Raw genomic sequence first — 21612 nt, 5'->3', positions numbered from 1 at the left:
GGGACGCAACTGGCAGCAGAGTTCATCACTAACTATTTCATTTCAAAAAAAAAAGGTAATGGATAAAAAATTACTCAACTCTTTCAACTCTGTTTACTGTTAAAATATGAAGACAACTTTAGTGTCTGATTTTTGCAAATCATTCATGCTTACAGCAAGACCATTTATTTTTGTTACTGACAAAGTTGTCCTTTATTTAGAAAGCTGTGATCTTCATTTCTTTCGTTTGTCTAGTTTTAGCATTTGCCTTTCAGAAATCATGGCATATATCTGATACTGCAAGTACTATTCTCTACAGCAACCTGATTTAATTGCTATAACACCTGAGAGTTTAAATGTGGAATACGTACTATGATCCCTGCCATCAAAGCCGATTTCTGTATTTCAGTGAAGGAAAATTGTTATTCCAATACCTAGTGGTACTCCTAAAAATCTATTAGTGCTGTTAAGTTCCTTCTTGCAAGAGATTATCACAGAATTGATATCTTAACCACACTTAAATTAATTGTGTGGCTTTACAAAAATCAGTAGGTCTAGGAAATACTAGGGTATTTTACTTACAGGTTCAGCAACCTTCACGTTCTCAGAAAGAATCATAGATTTGCTTTGGCTCAGTCTATCATGGTGACTGTTGGCACTTTTGATCCTCATTTGAACAGCCCCTGTACTGTGGTGAGAAGGGTTTGGTTTTTCAGAGGCCATATCAGAAGCTGTAGACCTTTCCATGGTTCCTGGGTTGAACCTGAAGAACATAAAATAACAGCATTAATCTAGAGACTCCTCAGACAAGAACGTATCAATGCCGATTATATTCCACTGTAGTCAGGAGAAGAAGCTGACTTATCTAACTGGCAAAATCTTGATCATCCTTGACCACTGCGATAACTACCAACTGTGTCAGCCCATAGTTTTATTATTGTTCTTATCGCTCACCTATCCAAGCTGCCTTGGAAGAGTTAGTTTATGTAAAAGATTATCCTTATCTCAAAAGCCATTCTCCTCTGTGGTGTAATCTCCCTGCAACCCTCTGTCACGTCCAGCTGGCAGCCATCACACTTTGTCTTTGGCCCTGCTCACACTACACATGTTAAATCTTGCAAAGGAAAATGACATGCTTTGAAACCAATTAACATATCTTACCTCTGCAGTTCAATATATGCAAGATGCATGTTACGAGTGCATTACGCAGCCATGCTGGAATCCTGCTTGCATACCACTTTGAAATCCACATCTAATAAAATTTCCCTTAATTTTAATAATTTTACTGCCAGCATGGATGAGATTTTTGTTTTTTTTTCTGGAAACTTTGAAATGAGGAAATGGCTGAGCATGCAGATCTCACCCTCTAGGAGGGACCAAGAGGAACTGGTACAGAACAATCAAATTTTTAAGGAAATAGTGTTGTTATTTCCTATAATAATTCTGTGATGCTAAAAGATCTGTCATATTGAATACACCATATTTTAAAAGAAATGCAAGGCCATATATCTAACTGCTTGTTGTCACTGAGGACCCACAGATTCTCCAGTAGTACTGCTGTTTGACCCCCCCGGTGCAACTCAACAAACTCTGCTCTAGCTACTGAAATTCCTGCAACATTTTCCATTGGCAAGAGTTACTTTATATTTGCTGTACAAATCTGGTACAGTGCTCTATGTCCAGCCCTTGCTCATTCTTCCTCCCTCTAGTTCACTCTGGCACTACTATATGTAAATTGTGGGTGAAGTAACATGGTAGAAGGCCACAAGAAGCCTTGCTATTTCAGTTTCTATGATGTAACCATGTGAGAAAACTTGTAAGGAAGAGATATTATATAGGCTAGAATTGCTGATTTCCCTACTATGGAGCCAGGCAAATGGAAATCCATTTAAGTGCAGTTATAATATGAACTGTTAAAAATCAGCCATTTCCAAATGTGTTTGGAAAGCACAACTTTTGCTAGCAGCACCTCCCCAATCTCTGAAAACTCTAAAAGCAGAAATTCCCTGATTGCAAAAAGTCCAGTCCTATGAAGGCATCGGAGCAGAGGAAAGTACAGTGCTGGTTTCATGTGGGAGAAGAACAGGAGGGCTCCTGCATTTCGTGGGGCAGGGCCACGGGGTGTTGGGATAATGGGGCAACAAACAGCTCCCATACCGTGACCCTCTCCTGGCCCTGGTAAATCAATTCCTCCCAGGAAAACACCTTAGCCCATAGATCTGGAGGACAACAATGAGAGGTCGGGGGATTTCAACTCATATGTGGAAGCACAAGGAAACACAGCACTCTTGAAGAGAGAAATGGGAAGAAGAAAGTACTTCAGTATAAGGGATTACTCACACAACATTATGCATCATGATAGAAACACTAACTGTAAGCAACGGTAAAGCTCATGCTCAATGACTGCCTCATGCATTGAATTAGATACTCAAGGATCCCTGCAGAAGATGAACTACAGAAAGAGAGGGGAAAAATTTGGCTGAAGCAGTTTCCCTCCTACTCAGGAGTACTCAGTTCTATTTCTGCCACAGAGTTTACATGGGAAATTGGAGAAAACTCTTTACACTGACCTTTGCAAAGGCAGCGCTGTGCATTCTTCATTTTCTGAAATGCTTCTTGCCACCCTACGGAGCAGTCGCTGCTAAAACCAATATGTCAGGGGCACGCTTTGCCGTTTTGGCAGTGGGGCCTACAGCAGTGCTAAACAGGAAACGATTTTGCCCTCCTTCTAAACTTGGAGATTCAAACTGTTTTGTATTTCACATTGGTATCAAACCAAAATCACTTCTCAACAGATTTTCAGTGGGCTCCAGGTTGGAGGACTGATCAGACTTGAGAGACAGCAGTGACACTGGCTCTGTCACTGATCCAATGTTTGGCTTGAGCACATCACTTACTTACATTTTCTTCTAAAATCTCCCTACCTATAAAACACTGACATATCTCTTCTTGGGAGCACTATGAGTTTTAATTAGGTGTTCTCAGTCTGGTGTTGTCAGTACATGAAGTGCTGTAAAAAAGTTTAATACCATGACAAAATCAGGCCCAGGATCTCAAGTAGGAGCTTAGTCAGTAGATCAGAAGTCTTGCAAAGACTTCTGAGTATTTTGATACTAATCTCTTTGAGCTTCAGTTATCTTCACTAAATTAAGGCTAATTCTCACATATCATAGTATTATGATGAGACTCTCTGATGTATTTTCAAGGCACTCAAACTACAGAAACCACCACAAAATAAAAAAATCTCAGCGTTCCCTCTGTCAGGTTTTTATCTGTCTTATAGTACAGCATGGTAAGATCTTGCAGAATACGAAGAAAAGGTGCACTTTGCAAGAGTTTTTCCAGGTAGAAATCCTTTCCTGCCACGCTCCACCAACTTCATTAAGGCAGCACATTCCCGAGCAACGTTATCTGTGCTTTGTGCCAGTAGATGGCACCCTAAATATGAGCTCTACACTTGTRGCAGCATTGCATCTGCTTTTTCATAAAGAATTCTGGTATCAGCTCCTGTACCTATATGCTGCTGTAATTTTATTTATTTTATTTTTTTACTTATAAAAAATAACAGAGGGGCAAAGACAGTCAGGAAGCAGCTAAAATGTTAACATAAAGCAGAAGAAGGAACCTATCTTATGTTTTTACAATTTGGTGTTTCTAAAGCTACTATTGGTAGCATCAGGACCAAGTTCAGGCCTGATTTTCCAGGGGAATTTGTTTCACTCGCTTCTGCAAGCCATAGTTGCCAAGCCTTGGGCAACTGCTTGTGAGGCACTCCATGTTCCYTATATAATTAGCTTATTTGCTGTTTGGCATCTGGATATAACTTTTAGTTTTGAAAGTGCCTATGGTTGATTTGCCAGAGAAAGGCATTAACCTAAGACCTTTCTTGTTGTTGTTTTTAGGGTTCCTGGAGCAAAGGGGCACCACAACTTTACTGTATTCACCTAAGAGGAAAGGGACAGGGGAACACACTAACAAAAAGCCATGCTAGAAGGAAGGATGGATGCAGCTGTTGGGCAAAGGGGTGCCAAGGGTGGCATTAGTTCATGCCTCCTCGCCACTGACTTCCATTAGCCATCTATATTCACTTCAGCTGCCCTTTAAGTCCCACATCCTTTCCTCAGGTAGCTCRCAGACTGGCTCAGTAAAGGACTGCTACCAGCTGTCATAACTTGCTCCCAGTCCAGGATTATGCCTGYGCTGGCAAAGAACAAAAAAGTTGTGTATCACCCTAGAAGCTTCAGCCAACCCAACAGGGTGGCAATGCACCACCTCTATGCGGTGGCTTCGCTGAGCTGCTCACTTCCAGGAGGTCAGGGAAGCCAGCAAGGAGAGCAAAACTCTCTTTTTCCTCCTCTTTCCTCACTCGCCTGGCAATGGTCTCTCGGAAGCAGCATGGGAAAGTAGGTTTCCCAGCAAGATCTGTTCTTCCACCACTCTAATCAGCAGCATTCATCCTCTTTGCCTAAAATACCTCTGAAGAACACAAAAGATTAAGATATACTGGAGTGTCTCACTTTAAGCTGGAAAGGGGAAATAAAATAAAATAAAATAAAACAAAATAAAATAAAAACAAAATGTCTTGGAACTACCTATTTCAGGGCATCATGGATGAGGAGCAGCAGCATGCAGAAGGGTGGGAAAAAGCCAGGAAATGTTATGGGTACAATAAAAAGCACGGCCATGAGGTTGGATAGATGCTACAGGAGGGGAGTACTGATTCAGGGAGTGGGGAAAAAGATTACACTGGATGTGAGAAAGGAAAACTTAATTTCTGAAAGTGGATAGATCAACGTATTTCTGGGGCAAGTAGTGCAACAGAGCTAAAGGGACAAAATTGCCTTTCTGGTCGGGACAGCAGGCAAAACCAGTTATCCTACATGCACACAAACACTTGGAGATAGCCTCAGGAACTCAAAAGTCCTTACTGGGGGAGAAGGGGTGCATAATTTTTATGAAATTAGCAATACTACTTATTGCCCCGTCGTCATTCCTAGTGCCTCAACATGTCAGCGCTCCTCGTCACTGCCCCATGAATTTCCCCRAGGGCTCACAGAGGAAACGCCCCCGCACACAGCTTGCTTCAGCGCGTAGCGCAGCATSCCTGTGCCGAGCGAGGCGAGTGGAGCCCGTGCTCCGATGCCAACRAAAGGCATCGCATGGGCAACTGACATTTTCCATCGCTGGAAGATCAATGGATAAGATACTAAAACCCTAATTTCTAAAACGTACAGATGACTTTCAAACGTGTGGCATGGAAGTAATGAGTGTTACAGAGGTGAAAAATGAAAAGGCGATTGCACATGCAAATCTGCATACACTGTAAAACCATTTCTGAGAATCAGGACCAGATTAAAAGAGTAACACAGCAAACTGCAGAGATCGGGGGAAAAAAAAAAGGACAAAGGCTCTCAGGCTTCCTCACAAAGTATCGGGTCTTGGCAACACTATTTAAAACAGCATTTACTGTAATGTGTCTTAAAAAACAGTGTTTTCATGAAATCTTAATGTTTGATATCAATTAAAATCTTTCAAGCATTTATCATTTCCTTCAGATGGAAGTCTCTTCTGCAAAAAGTCTCTTCTGCCCTTTCTCTTCAAAAAGAGGAAGGAAATGATAGAGGAAACAAAGTAACATTGTTATTTTTTCTATACAAAAAACCCTTCCTTTGAATTTTTATTGAAAAGATGGAAAATATATTTAACTTTCTGCAAAATTAGGAAAGTAAACAGTTCATTCCCCTGCCATTCTTATGCCTTTAGTAGCTTAATTATGGTTTCTGTCTCACAGTGACAGCCAGTAAGTGTTCCACTCCTGCAACAGCTCGTGGAGCTAGAGGAATTTTCATATTGCAGGTATCAGCTTTTTAAATCCGTTTTGGAATGTTGCTTTGTCCAAAAATGCATCATATAATGAGCAGACTGACTGCTATTACTCAAGAACATATTTTCTTGAATTTTATTACAGTATCATAAAGTTAGTTAGTACATAGATTTTCCACAAAACAAAGCAAAACATTAGTTCTTAAAGAGGCAAGAGGAGAGCAGCATTTCTAAATTTTGGCCTGTGCTGTGGCTACATTTCCTACAGCTGTGTATAATAAAAGACAGAGTACAAATGTTAATTCATTAGCATCTTATACCAAGTATTTATAACAACTACTTTCATCCAAGAAAGGAAAAATTTACTCATGATTAATATGATTGGTTGCATTTGTTTTTCAACATGCTGAGATTAAAGTCAATGTATATAATCTTGTGTTTAACAAAACAGCTTTTATTTTCTTCCAACTGTCTTTCTTCCTTATGACTTTTGCACCACTATCAAATCAGAAGTGTAATGAGCATGAAAGTGCTAAACATAATAAAGTGAAAGCATGACAAAACTTAAGTGCATCTTGTTACAGATTCACTAATTTCATTCTGCTGCTGCTTGGTCTTCTGCTGAAGAGCACAGCACACATGAAGAGCATCCACAGAAACCTAGTGCAATGATATTACAGAAGAATGATGCTCCACACTACATTCATCATCAACCTAAACCTCGGAGCCTAAACAAACAGTAAAAATGGAAGAGGAAGTAAGAGTTAAATGAAAAAAAACAAGCTAATGACACAGCCAGTGAGTCAGAGCATTCTGGCTAAGGAGAAAACATATTGCTGTGTCTGTGAAAAAGTGTCTAAAATCAACACACCTACGTAAATATTTCTGCTGTTGGTTTTTGCTCTTAGAGCTATCCATGCTGTTCGTTATCTCTGCCAAAGAGGGCTCCGGGGGTAGTAAGTGGTTAACGCACGACTGATGGAAATGAAGGAGGACAGATAAAGCAACTACAGGTAAAGAGAGGAGGCAATAAGTGGCACACGGCTTTTTCCCTTATCCTTATGCCCACACTGCTGTCTCTGTCCCTAGCAAGCTGCTCTCCCGGCTAACACAGCGCAGGCTCAAGCCCAGACCGAGCCCAGGGCAGGGACACAAGCAGCAAGGGTTGTCCAGTGAAACGGTGTGCGGGGCTGGCTTCGAGAGGCCTGAAGCCAGTTCATCTGAGTATTGGAAAAACCCTTTGTAATGAAAATGCAAAGCAGATGTAACGTTCCTATGCCTTTTTTCATTGCAGAGAGATGTCATCCAACTTGGAATAACTTGCACTTAGGGGTAGCATTAATATCTACCATCAATCACATCTGTGGTCAGAGTAGGAGATCGAGAACAACACTACACCACCCCTGGCTGGCTCTTTACTCCTGTTTTAGCCCTTCCTATCGGATAAAGAGAGACGTTAAAGCAGAAAGTCATGTGGAGTTCAATCTACTGCAAAATGTCAGATATCCTCAAGTTAACAACACAGTTTCCCTTATCATCCAAACTTGCAATCTCATCAGCAGACATCAGTGAGTCAGCTGGTGTGCCCTATTTCCCCCCAATGCATTAATTACCCAACGATCTTTTAAATTTTTACCTGCTGCAGCCATATTAGACTTTCACTGCTGTCTCTCAGAGCCAACAATAAACTGAGCAATCATTGCAGCGGTCATCTTACTTAATGCTTTTAAACACTGGCTTTGCAGTCACTCTTTTCTAGTCCAGTATTTGAGGACTTTCTGAAAATATAAGAATAAATGGCCCACATAGTTCTTCAGACAGTTCGCACAAGCAGGTACAGTTTGCCCATGCCTCTTCTGTAGTCAAAGAGAAGAGTACAAAATCTTTTTTTACTTTATAGCAGTATAGCTTTATTTTGCTATGAAAAGCTCTGAGGTATAGAATATAGTCTCTAAGAAGAATACAACTAAAAGCAAAGTTTTTCACACAACTTGGCCCAAATCATAACAGACTTCCCAAGCAGTACTGCAATCCAAGACATAAAGCATTTTCAGGCACTGCTGTTAAACAACTCAAAGGCTAAAGAATCTTTCATCTATGAGCTTTTAAACTGATCCTTGATACGATGACTATTTTCAACCTTTTCTGTTTATTCTCCTACGTTCAGAGAGTATTATGTCTTACAGTAACACTTGGTTAGTAACTACATATTTCTCATGATTGAAATCTCATGTACCAGGGTCATATCGAACAGGAACAAACTGTGTTATCATTTAATACAATTTCTTCTTAGTTTGTGCAGTACACAGAGTTCCAGACAGGTGTTAGAGGCCTGATTCTGATCTGAGTTTCGCAGCCAACCCACTGAAGTTCATTTCAGTGAAGTTCAGTCTATTGAGTTACAGCGACACAAAAGTAGCATTAACTATACCTGACCTAATTCTCCAGCAATCTAAGGAGTACAGCCAGACCATTTATTGCATTACAAAGCCAGGTGGAGAAACATACTTTATAATGTACTGCAAGAGGGAAGGACGCAGGCTTATACCACTGTACAACAGTGACTATGGTGTTTAATTTAGGGTATAATCACATACTGTAAGTTTGTTCTGATGATAAGAGTTCCTAATCATTTTAAACTGCACTACTTTATTTCGCATACCTGATATTTACCATACGTGTTTGGAAAATGAGTTTTTCCCATCGTTCCACTTACAGTATRCGGCCAGTCCTCATGGGGGAGGACTCCACGCCACACAACAGCTTACAAACTCTTACAGTTTGATGTTTCAGTGATTTCCTGCCCATTAACCACAGCACTAAAAATATGAGGAGCGGCTTAGTGCTATGAAGCTTGCCTGTAATTTATTCTAATTTTTCCACTTGTAACAGCATCTTACACCATCAAAAATTAAAAGGACACATAAAACATAAAATGACGATAAAAAAGTGAGAGTGAGTCTCACTTTCTGTTAGATGGCAGCAAAATTAGGATTACATCTTAACCAAACAAACAGTTTCAGCGGAAAAGTTACTAATCTTCACAAACTGTTGACCAATTTGTCTCACGGGTTGGGTGAAGAGAGGTGCAAAGGTAGAAAATTTGAATAGATGTGCTAGACCGGCAATGGCTCTCCATGAGGACTGAAGCGGAGAGCTAAGRTCCTGCTTTGTTTCATTCCAAAATCTTTCCTGTGGGAGATGATGGCTGAAAGCCCCTAGGTCTGCTCCCTGCAAAGACCCTTAAAAACAGCAGAATTGAAAGAGAAAGAAAAGCAGAGGTCCTGAAAAGCTACTTGTATCCTAATAGGGCAGAGATGTGTTATCTCTGGAAATGCTTCCATATCTGGATAGAAATGGCTTGAGAATCAGAGAGGAAAGAAAGTGGGAGACAGTTCTTATTTCAAAGCTGGGCAGATACAATACCAAACTCCTTACATCCTTATTTAATAACTACAGACCCTTCTCTAATCCTCTTTGATTTCCATGACCTTCAACCTACAGGACTTCTCTGCACAAATAAATACTTGTTAGGAAATACCACTAGGATATTATTGGGAAAGAACAAGAACACTATGCAATGGGGTAAAGGAGTTTTTTTCAAGTCAACAAGGGACTACATATGGTCATGTCTCTTCTTACATCACTTAGTTCCTTAATCATATTACATGGGAAGGTTTTGGAAAAGGTAGCAGTTGTTTCAAAAGTTTGTCTGTACCAAAATATCATGTGGGATAGCATAACTGAGTCTATTTTTGCCATTTTAATGTCAATTTAATATCTCAGCTTCAAACAGAACTTGAAGCTAGAAGTAGCCTTTGTGTACAGTTTGGCCTACATATGTTCTGGAAACAGTCGTCCATAACAGAAATTCAGTTGAATATGTAAAAGAACATGCCYGGGAAAAATTGCTACTTCTAGGTCTTCCTGTTGGCAGTGCATTTTGTTTCTTTTTTGAGAGCATCTGACTCCACTACACCTGTCTCCATTTTCCATGCTGTGTAAACTACAGTACAATGCTTCAAATTATGAAATTATGATACAGTACTAAAAAAACAAAAACAACTTATGAATAATATCATTCAATATGTACCATACCCTGTGAAATTTAACAGCAGAATGAGTATGGTTTAGAAATTAAACCAATGGCAGTAGTAGTTCCCAATATCAGAAAAGTTCATAACAGTTTAATTGACTTAACACCAAATAAGAGCTGAGAAGTGCTAGAGAAATGCATAGGAATATTGCTCATTTATTCCTGACCTGCCTTCACCTGCCAGGTGAAAGAAAGATAATTTCCTCCCACCTTCTTCCTTCCTGCTGCACTTCTATATACTGCAGACAGGTACATAACAGACCCATGGCTTTCCAACCAGCACAGGCAAGGCTGACCAGCTCTAAACTCATTTTATACCTGTATATGATGCTTGTCACACCATAACTTTTTTTTTTCTCCAGCAGTCTAATTCTGAGTAAAAAATCTCAATGTTTTCTCTAGGAAGATCACATAAGAATCACAAATTTTCTCCGGTGCTTGAAAGAAATCTGTTCCTATAGCCTAAATGTTCAGAAAAGTGTTGTTACTTTTAATGTTGCCAGATCTGAAGTGAAGAGATACTATGGGAAAGGTTATTCTTGCAGTATTTACAGATACAAGCAGAAGCAGAAGTGACAGAAATTTCAAAGACTGCTTGAATTACTTCCAGCTCAATTTTGCAGAACTTCTCCTCACCGAGATTCAGATACTCATCCAAACTTTACATGCGTACCTGACCTAGACATGTGGTGATGGTAATTTTGGAACAGCCCAAACTCCCCAGAGAAGTTCAAGAGTTACTGCTGCAAGACAAACTGAAGCATTAGAAAAATATTTTCATAACTTGATACAAATAGCCAAAGAAACAAACTTCCTATAAGTTCAGATTTCACAGCTCTGCCAACAGAAATTTCAGTTTCAGTTTGACTATGGCTATATAAACATGTTATCACAAGGCCAGCTAGGGTAGGGCGTTACGGTACACTAGTGACCCGCACTATATTAATGTGCATCCACATTAAACACGAGTAGTTTCTCCCCCAGTGGAAGAAGCACCTTGCATTCACCACGTAGTAAGACTACACGTGAGTTTTATCACACTGTAACTCTAAATTAGTAATGTAATAATGAACACTTGCAGAAGTAGTTATAAGTCRCGTCCCAGTTTGCCCCTGGTCCCTGGTTCAGGCAGCCACAGTCTCATCATCACAGGAAAAAACGCCCGCTCGGCCCCTGGGAAGCCCTCAGAGAAGCAGCGGGGGTTGTTTTAACCTCTTGGCTAGCTGAGGTGTGTCCTAAAGTGCCCCTCAACTTAGTTAACAGGTTAAATGTACATTTGCCCTCTCCTAATCCATTTTACAATCCCATATAGACATCACTGTACAGCAGACAAGTCTGTCAAACTGAGACGCTGAGATTATTGAATAGGAAAGGCTTTGAAGCTTCTCTGACTTTAGAAACAATACAAAAAGGTAAAATAAACTTCTTATGGAAGTGTGTCTTTCTGACACTGTAGCCTATCACAGTAGCATCTACAGTAAGCRGCTCACCACATTTTTGGACAGCAAGATACCTTCCCTCCTGCTGCCCAGGGTAGTGATTGATTCCCCATGCTGTGCACATAAAACCATCCCTCCCACTCTCTTCCCTCACTCTTTCTGCAGACGTAGCTGCAGCAGTTTTTATGCTGCGATCCTACAGCTGCTCCCTTACTTCTTCTCACTGCTCCCACTTTCCATCTGAGAGGGGGAGAAAAAAAAAAAGAAGACGCTCCAGACACTTTTAATCTGTTCCCACACTCCATCTCCACTTTCTTTTACAGAGTTCCTGGTGCTGCTCCTGTAAGAGAGACGGTGCTGTGAAATGCAGCAGAGCCTGCACTTAACACTTTTAGGAGACAACTTTTAAGCTACATCAGGAACTGGACGGGGAACTTTTTGTGGCTTGCATGYAGCAGCCCCTCTTCTGCTTTTCGTGGGGCCCCTGCTTTGCTTTCGTGGCTGGCCGCGCGCTGCTGTTGCCCTGACTTCAGCAGGAGCGGATTGGCCTGCCACACCGCACCGCTCTCCAGCAGCACGGCGCACAGCAGGGAGAAGGCAGATGCTTGTTTTTATCTGATATCACTATGTATAACTCAGATGTCTGCCGTTAGCAGAGGGGAGAGACCAGGAGTACTGCAGTACCAAAAATGGAAATTTTCAAAAAAATACATGTTTTTTTAATTATGCAGAAAGTTTGAACATAGGCTCCATTAATTATATCTAAAATGATTGCTGCGTACTTCCAACGTTTTGTGTGAGAGCACATCATTTCACAAAGATGATTCAGGATGATTCCAGCAACTTCGTACATGTGCTTTCTGCAGAGTAGGGAATCATAACTAAGCTGCATAAACGGTCTGGCCGCAGGGATGCTGTATTTGTTAAGAGCAGCTAACGTTTGATGCAATGACGGCCAGAATGTAATGGTGCCCGATCTTGCACAGAAACATGAACAGTCACAGGCAGTAGTGGCAGCGCTCACTGCCCCCAGCTTTGCTAACAGTACAAATTAAAAAGCCAAGTATTTGAATAGTAAAACGGAGCGGTGATGAAAAGGAGTTGATATTCCTGTGTTTAATTTGCATGTTCTAACTGATGGCTTTCAAAGCACTGTTTATTTTAAAATAGGTGGGGGTGTTCGAAAAGTATAGCTGATGCAGCCGGTAGTGTCTGAAGGCCGAGTTCCCACCTCTCCCAAGGCCTGGAAGTGGAGACAGCGAGAGCAGCGGCCGAGGGCAGGCTGCACCTTCGCCTTAGCGGCAGCACACCATCCAGCACCGGCTGGCGCGTCCCCCTCATCCACCCGTGTTCAAAGCCGTCGCAAAATCCGGGGTCAGCAGGGAGCTCCTCCGGAGACCAGCACGACCAGGAGGCTTTTCTTGCCTCCTTCAGAGCATGCACTGGGTTTGCTTTCTTCCGAGGCACATCGTAGCTGTGGCTGACGGATTCTTAACAAGTATTAAATTTGCTGTTGGCTGTGTGTTTATTAGCAGCGTGGTTTCATGCAGAGCTGACGTACTGCAGGCTCTCGCTCCTTGTTAGCTGAAACTGCTGCACTCTGCAGCTCAAGTGACCGCTTGCAGGCTTGCATACCTGAGTTAAAACTTCCTTTTAGTACACCAGTGTTGTTCGCTAAATACACACGTCTTGATGCAAGATACAAGTCTGATAAGAAATCCCTCCATTCAATTTTTTTTTCATTCTTTCATTTTATGCAATTTAGTGCTCCACATCTTAATAGAATCCCTCCTTTCACTCTGTTGCGCTCCAGGAAAGATTTGATAACAAGTGTCAAACTTCAGATGAAAATTAAAAAGAAAGTTTTCCTATTAAAATCTCTGGGCAGCATCTTTGAATATCTCAAGTCTGCAGAACTACATACCACTCAATGCAGAGCCTGTGCTAAACTGCCCACGGCAAATTCAAGAACCAGCTGAGGAGACCAGTTTCTCCAAATCCCTGCTACGACCAGGGGCACTCCTCACCTTACTTTATAAAGGCCAAGGAATTAATGAATGAGCAGGAATGGAGATATGCTTTACTTGGACCATTTCCACTTCTTTTGCTACTATAAGAAGAGTGGATGGTTCAGTGCCACCTTCTAGTCCAAAAATCTATTGACCTATATTTTGGGGGTGGGGAAGGTCTTAACAAAGTAACCACACATGCAACATACTGGTGATACAGGAAACACTTAAGTTTCTAATTCAGGCCCCAAAACTACTTGACCCAAAGCAAAAAAGGTAGCATAAGCGAGAGCAGCCCAGCCAGTTGGAAAGTCTGATGTGACATCGTCCTGCTGGAAAATGTTGATTCATTTGCAGCACATCATTTTCTAGAAATGCATTTTGTCCAACGGCACCTGGGGAGGACTTTGCCAGCGTTCGCTGAGGGTGCCCTGGTGGCCCCCTCTAACTCTCCCGCGCCCAGCACGAGGGCCTTGCTCCAGCCATCCCCACCACGTGGCCCAGGGGCAAGCTCTGGGCTCCATCCATCTGTCCATCCATCCATCCCTGGGCTGCCTGGCTCCTCCATATCCTCCTTCCTGCAGCAGGATGGAGGACCGCAGGGCTGCAGTGAGGCCACTGGAAATGCTGAGAGCTGCTTGGATGGCCACATGCAGCCACCAGCAGGACCTCCTGCATCCTCAAGCCTGGATCCTCAGGTCCTGGAGGCTGAAACTCCAGGGCTGCAATTCTCTTCACAAAACACGTGTGTCATTTCCCTCCTTGCCCGCAGAGGAAGAGAGTTTAGTAACATCCTGAGCAGCAGACAAACAAGTACAGGTGCCAAACAGAAAGCATTGTAGTAGGGACTTGGCCTCGCGGTATCTGATTCAGCACCGACTACGGCGGTGGCTTTGCTCAGGGTGTGGCAGGAAAAGAAGTCAGAAACAAAGAGCAAGAATATGCTTGAAGCCCGTCTCTTCAGCTTTCAGCCATTTTCACTTTGGTTTTTCTTCCTCATTTTCTTCCCTTCCTCTCTTAAAACATTGCAAAATGATGCATGTTTTGGAGATGGACTCAGAAGTCACTTTAGGACCACTTGTTGGAGGACTGCGCCTGCTCAGCATGCCAGGCACAGACTTCGGAAGAAATATTTGTGAAAAACCACAATACAAACCCAAAACACCCAGCTCAACTGCAAGTGAATGATTTAATACCCGTCAATCTCAAATGGCAGGAAATGTTCCACTGCATCTTTAACAACCTTTAACCACTAACCATAGAAATGTCAAAGACTTCAACTTACCTAGTTAATTTATTGAAGGAATGTTTCGGTAGGGATCTGTGTGCTGCCTAAATTAATATTCTACTGTGCAACTTACACACCCAAAAAGTTTAGAAGTTAATTTGGAGAATACCAAAATCTGTTAAATAACCCTTCAAACTCTTTTCTAATCCATTTCCAAAGCAGTTCTTTCTCATGCTAAGTGTATACGCAAATAGAGAGAAACAAACATGAAAAGGCATAAATTTTCAAGCATATATGAATTTTGGATTCTTAGCTTGTGACAAAGAGGACTCATTTTTATACATGCTAGGCCTCAACACTTCCAAGCAACTTCAGCATGTACCAAGCAATGCGTTGAAAATCTGGTCCAGCATGATCTGGCTACATGCACAAACTGAGCTCTAGCATAAGCAGGTAAGTTGTCATTGCCCCCCTCCTTGTCTATTTTAAGCAGGTAAATATCCATTCCCCCCAAATTAATGCCTCCTTTTCCCACTCAGACAGCATTTTTTAAAAACATCCAATGACATTTCCCTTGTTCCTATTCCGGCCAACCTCAAGGTGCCTTAAATGGTAATAAAAGTTATTAGAGTACATGACCTCCATAAGAGCCTCGCTCTTAAAATGAAAACAGATCTGCCCTGAGGAAGTCCCAGTGCAAATAAGAAGCTAGCAGTGTTTATTTTGTAGTGGGTCTCCAAAACAAACTTTTTATAGTATTTCTCAAACCAGGGAAGACTGACAGAGAAATTTCAAGTGGTTGAAGTCACAAACCTTAATATCCAATAGAGCAAAAGAGCAATCAGCTGGGTCTTTAACAGGTTGATAACAGAGTATCTGTCAAATTAAGATTCATCGAGATCCCTGATATAAGCAGACCCAACTTTGTGAAAAGATTTCAAAAGCAGGTAATACTCCTGCAGCCTGACCTAGGGCCAGCTAGCAGCGTCCCAACTGCACAACCAATACTCCAGGGTGTCATCCTGGACACACCGAAGGTAGCAGAGGCTCCACGCTCCAAGACTCAGGGGATGTTGCCATAATTACTTTCCTGATGACAAAAGCTGTCACAAGCCACAACTGGATGGGAAAAAGAGACAGATTTGTGCAAGCTGTGCAATCAGATAAAGAACGCTGTGCTCTTGTACAGCACTTGAATTATCATGGAAGACATGCAGGCAAAAGCTGGGCCACAGTTTTATCTCACTGTTTCCAGACTAATGCTATCAACGCATGAAAACATCAAAGCCATCAGAGCATCTTCATACCAATAGTGTCCACTAGTGCCAGCTGCTGTCTTTGTAGCATGGCGAAACAGCTCTGATCCATCCAGGTGGTAGTCTTAGTCAGGATAGAAGTGCAACAAGAGGCTTTATTTAGCTAGATCTCCAGTGAAGCTTTGTTTTGTCTTTAAAAGAGATCAGCCCAAACAAGACTACACATAGAGTATTAGCAGCATTCTGCGGAACTGCATGTTTCAAATCTCTAATAAATAATGCACGTGAGCATTAGCAGACTTCGCCAACATCAAGAGAGAGCTTTTAGGAGAACGTAGGCTTTAACTACCTATAAAATGTTTAGTAACTCACATTGATTGAGCTGACACAGCATAGTGGCACTGCAGAAAAAACGGTTAAGAAAAATAAACAAGTATCAGAATTACACATCATGATCCTCAAAGATGCTACATATAACCCCTAAGTTCACTGTGGCTGAGCAGAAACAGGCCATTAGACGTTAGCAATTCCCAGTGCTAAAAGACTTCAGGACTCCTCAGCACAGAAACAAGCTGAAGTCTCTGAACAGCACAGCAAAAGCCATCCTCTGCACCAGGCACTAGAGATGGGGAAGGATGCTCCAAATTTATCACACCAGATACTTCTTCTGAGAGCCTGGCCCCAAGCTTGTCTCATTAATATCTGCCACTGAAAAGAAGTAATAACTTTTGGCACCAGAAAAAGAGAAATCAGCAGCAGAGCTGCCAACAAGTTGCTGGCACCATTATAGCGTTAGCCCCGTGCTGGAGGTTTTCCTGTTGTGCCACCAAAATATCAACACAAGAATCGAAATATGACTTTGTCACCATTTTGGCTTCTGGCTCCTGCTCTGGTCGGGAGCGAGGTGCACGGGCCTGCGACTGGCCCAGAGCTCGTCTCTGCTGTCACTGGGCTCCCGAGGGCCCAGGCCTCGTGCCAAGGGAAAAGGGAGTTTATACAAGTACAGCCACAAAAGCAATTTTTCATAATTCAGTAATAGCGTGCAGCAGGAGCTTTAAAGTATAGAAACTACCGAAAAGGCTGTTCAAGCAGAGAGGTAAAGTGAGCAAGAGATGCTGCATTTAAACGAATCTTCTTTGGACATAGTGAGGTAAGTTGCAGGGAAGGGGGAAAGAATAAAGAAAAATAACTCTCAGAATTCAAACTACTTTACCAGAGCTCACAACTCTGTCGAAAATGCATTTCAAATGACTCTAAAGACATTGTAGCAGCAGCATAAAAACCACTACAAACACAGCCCAGGAAAAGAACATATTCTTTTTATACAGTTTCCCTGCCTATGCTGATTTTTATATGCAGGCAGGACAGCTTTTTTCTCCAAAAAGTACAGAAAACTTGAAATGTAATCTTACAACACTACTTTAAAATCTGTCTCCAACTAGTATGCACAATTTCAAAATGAGCTTCAAGCCACTTGTGATTTCTCTCAACTCTGACCAATATTTCCCAAAGAAAAACAAGTTGCTTCTTATGATAAGGCTATCAGTTACAAACATGAGTACATGTCACAAAGTTTTCAGCAAACTGCATGTTACCAGGAAAATAAATCTTCACTAGAAAACAAATCTTGCTAATCCTGGCTCTCCTTTATGTTGTCCATAACTAAATCATTATACCATGTTGTTTGAATGCCCTCCTAAATTATTATTTCTTTAAAGACTGGAAAGCAGCGTTTGCACACCGATGGTGGTGCAGAGCTATCTTTTCTGATAAAGAGACTGGGCCTCAGGACATGCAACCTTTTTCCGGCCAGCTCCAAAGGAGGGGAGGAATTAGGCTTGATCTGCAACAGCGTCACGCGGGACAAGAGCATCATGCACTACTGACAGATGAAAAAGTAGTACCAAATTTTGTGATCCCGAAACGTGATTCTCAGTTTCTACGATGCTGAACGTTAGGAGACCTGTGAGATAGTGGTAGGAGCTCTGCACCTACGGAGCTGCTCCGGCATCGCTGCGCTGCCTCGCACAGCCCCACACGTCCCAGTAGCACTCCTCCCACCGCCGGCAGCCCAGGCTGCCACGTGGGCCAGCACGTCTCGAGCAGGGACACCCAGGGAGAGGGGTGCAGGGAGAGAAGATCCTGGCATTTGTACTGCCATTGGGTCCTGCCGACGAATCCCAGCTCCACAGACAAATCGGATGGACCGGAGTAGGGTTAGGAAGCCAGGGGAGAGTTCCCCTTCAACCTCTAGTGATCCCTAGTATCAGCTCTCACCACTCACTAACTCCTACAGTGGCCACTGCCACTAATCACCACTCTGGTGGCCACCAGCAGGCAAACTCACTGCTCGCACAGTGCTAAATTGCACCCGTAAAGACGTATGCTGGGAAATGTGATCTATCTCCCATAGCTTGGTTCCTTTGTCCCCCTTTTGGGGATAAGTAGATAGCACAGGCAGAGACATGAGACTTAGCGGCTTAGGATACTAGGGAGGATCTCTAGTATCTGTGGTTGCTCCTTCTATAGGATGTGACAGATTCGCTAGACTCCAAACACTAATTTTGCCTTCAAAGCATCAATTCATATTTGTACSCTGTGCAACATTGCTCCTTGTTTTCAAATTAACACATGACAATAGAAATAAAATAATTGCRTAACTATTGTAATCTGTATTGAATGCCTACAAATGCAAGCAATTATAATTATTTTAAAAGTCTTTAGAAACAGGTTTCAGGAGCTGCATTAAGATGAAGATTCCTTACCTACAGGCTCACAGAGGTCGTCTTCCCATCTCAAACTGTCATCAACCAGCAACAGTTTAACTATTTCAAAAAACGGAAAACATCTAGGTCACATGTCTAAAGACAGCATTTGGGTTAATCTCCCGCAGCTCATAAAGATAGAAAGAAAGCAGGAAAAAAAGAGTAAAATAAAACCACTTCCTGCAAGAGCAGGAGCTAACCATCTCACCAGTGAGTGACTTACGCCCAGTCTAGGGTAAAAGTCCTCTGTGCTGGATAAAGAAACAAACTCAAAAGTACGAAGCGAACTTCTCTGTTAAAATTGCAGCAAATAGGAAGGGTTAATTTTTGCAGAAGGTGAACATGAGGTTTAAAAGGAAATGCTGAAAGGAATTACGATTCTAAGCCTCAAGACAACTTCCCTTTTCTTACCTTCGATAAAATGTTTTGAGCACTGAGATAAATAGCTTGCAACAAAATCTGCTTTGCTGTTGTGAAACGGAGCTTTAGTAAACATGACACTTACCATACTGTTACTTTAGATATATAAAATAGCAAACTCCAGCCAATCAGAAAGTTTGCTAAAAAAAAAACAAAAAAAAATCTGCTTGAACTTTTGCCTGGCGAAGTTCTCCTAGATAAACACTTCTGTTTCTTTGATTTTCTGTTTTAACACTTCTTCTTGAAGCAGCCCCGAGAGCGCCACACGCGTACGCAGCTGCCGCTCGGCTTTGCTTCCCGCGGTGACGCGCGCCGTTGTGTTCCCTCGCGGGCAGGAGGAACCCAACGACCCGCCACAGGCGGAGAGCGACGTCGGACAGCCGCACGCCTTCGGGGCTCCAGGAAAGCCCCTTCCTCGCGTACGCTTTCCCCGCTACCTTGCCCCGGTGCCGTTTTGCAGCAAGGAAGGGCAGTATCCTGCCGGTGTTTCCAGCCAGAGTCGTGTGGGGAGCCGCGAGGGCTCCCTCCACGGCACGGTGGTTGCGCGGTGTGCGTGAGGAGGGCGGCGCGTGCCGCGGAGGCAGGCTGCAGAGCCCTCTGTTGATGCTCCGGCAGAACAGGGGGATGGTTTGGGTCATCTCCCACGACAAAATGAAGACCTGTCCGTCCTTCGGTTGAAGGATTTGTCCCGACGGCCCAGTAAAATGGTAAAATTCTTGCTCCTTTGGGCATGCGTTTGGCACTGCTCACCCCAAAACACTGTGCAGACGTCCRGGAAACAGTTCACTGGGACCTGCTGGACACCCCAATGTCTGGGACAACTTCTCTGGGAGTCAGATTTTAGCAGCACGCTATACTGCCTTGTTCCCAAAAGCTCACTTCATAACAGAGAAAACACATGGGTATAGATAGGAGATGAACAGCATGAGTTAGCACYCGCGGTTCTAAACGAACATTTGTTTGCAGCCATTGCATTTTCAGGATATTTTCTGAAGATGGACTTTCAGCACAGCGAAGTGGATGTTGTGTGCGGRTGTTGGTGGGACGTTTCTCCCAGATGCGAAGAGACCAGAAAGGAAAGCAACATGGTGCTTTCTCCACAAGCTAACCAATGCTAGGGCTTGAAGAARCTGCAGCAGCACTAATTAATTGCTAGTTCTTTTAAAAGCAATGTATATTTCAACTAATTTTGCCAAAGGAACAATTTTAGAGAACTCCTAATTGAAAAATCTATTGCAGCTGCACAGATCTCAAGACTTTTCTTAAATAAAACCAGCAGAAGGTATTTTTGTCATTTTAAATAGTAAATAATTATGGACAGGGTGGCCTTATTGGACAGTAGAACCTTGTCACTAAAACGCGAAGTGACTATCAGAAAACCTGTAAAATACTGCAGCAGCACTTGTCTGTGATACCCCATCCAAAAGCCGGCTTACCAGGGATGTGACATTTTTTTGTGAAAACGCCTTTCACTACACACCTAACATTTCAAGTCAAGGCGCATACTTCGTCTGATTTCCTCAGCATCCATTTGACAGTATGTCAGTAGTGACAAAATTCTATAAAAAGATGGCAGCTTTGCATACTGCAAACTCAAACTTATGCAGCACCAGCTTCCTGTGTGATCTCTGGAAGGCTGAAAATACTTTAGATGTGCAAAAACCAGTTTAGCAAAATCTAAGAGCTCATTTAATCTCAGCAAAACTCTGCAGGAAACAGCAACTACATAGGCATTACCTGGAGCAGATTGCTGCTGAAGAGATTTGTCTTTGCAGGTTTGCTATGCAAGTTAAAGAAGCATTATCACTGCTGGGTTTTGCTGCCCTGACCTCTCAAATCTGAAGCTCAGATTTCTTGTCCCTATTTCAGTGACTCGTGGAGTCAGTGCTCATGAGACGTGCAATCAAGCTAGTGAACATCTGAAATTACACATCTCATAACTAAGAGCAGAGACCATTGAGGCTAAAACCACTGTTTTAAAAATGACGCTTTTGAAGCACACAGATTGCTGGAGGATGCTGAATGCCCAGCAGCCGTTACCAACCGAAGTCTAATGAATTGAAGCAGTATTATATATTCCTTCAGGTTCCTAACACCACATCCAGGACTTGCTCTGGACCAGCGGTCTCCTATGGTGAAAGAAAACGTGACCTTCTTTCCCATTTGCTTCATTCAGTCGTTACTCTCTGCTGAGACTGACGGGAAGCCCAGTCTGGCTTGTGTAGCAGGCAGCATCCCACTGATAGCAAAACTAACTCAGTGGATAGGTCAAGTCATAAGAGAAACCACCAACCTGGAGAGCAGGCAAGCACAAGGCTGGAAGAACAACCGTGCATCCAGTCACTGCTTCCAGACAAAATCAAATTTTTATTAATGGAAATGGATAAAGTTGCAAAAGTTTGCAATGCCATAATTCATTGGGAAAAGCCTAAGAAACTGGTAGACTTTGTGATAATGAAGAAATAATGCATTATTATTTCCCACATTCTTCATTAAAAAGCTGATAATTTTTATTTTTCTTATTTGTGGTGGATTTAAAATATTTGAATTAAGAAAGGGGAACAAAAAATGATATCTGTTTGGACAGTAAGTTATAT

At 42.4% G+C, this 21612-nt stretch overlaps 1 protein-coding gene across 6 annotated transcripts in view; it reads right to left on the bottom strand.

Moving 5' to 3' along the window:
* The window catches only part of ARHGAP15 (Rho GTPase activating protein 15), a 339806-nt gene extending 320271 nt beyond the window's left edge, over nucleotides 1-19535 (bottom strand). Inside the window, exons 1-3 of one of the 6 annotated variants that reach the window (XM_026089060.1) lie at nucleotides 19101-19535; nucleotides 18596-18655; nucleotides 562-742 (exon numbers count right to left, since the gene is read on the bottom strand). In XM_026089060.1, coding sequence (XP_025944845.1) covers nucleotides 562-726 — 165 coding nt within the window. In that variant the 5' untranslated portion in view covers nucleotides 727-742; nucleotides 18596-18655; nucleotides 19101-19535. Of the gene's footprint in view, nucleotides 1-561; nucleotides 743-17734; nucleotides 17822-18595; nucleotides 18738-19100 lie in introns of those variants that run through there. The other 5 variants (XM_026089062.1, XM_026089065.1, XM_026089061.1 and 2 more) reach the window with 5 other exon arrangements.
* Nucleotides 19536-21612: the final 2077 nt, after the last annotated feature.

Source organism: Apteryx rowi, unplaced genomic scaffold (assembly GCF_003343035.1).
Source record: "Apteryx rowi isolate R43461 unplaced genomic scaffold, aptRow1 scaffold_8, whole genome shotgun sequence".
Lineage (NCBI taxonomy): Eukaryota > Metazoa > Chordata > Aves > Apterygiformes > Apterygidae > Apteryx > Apteryx rowi.
This window is presented reverse-complemented; position numbering and strand designations above follow the sequence as displayed.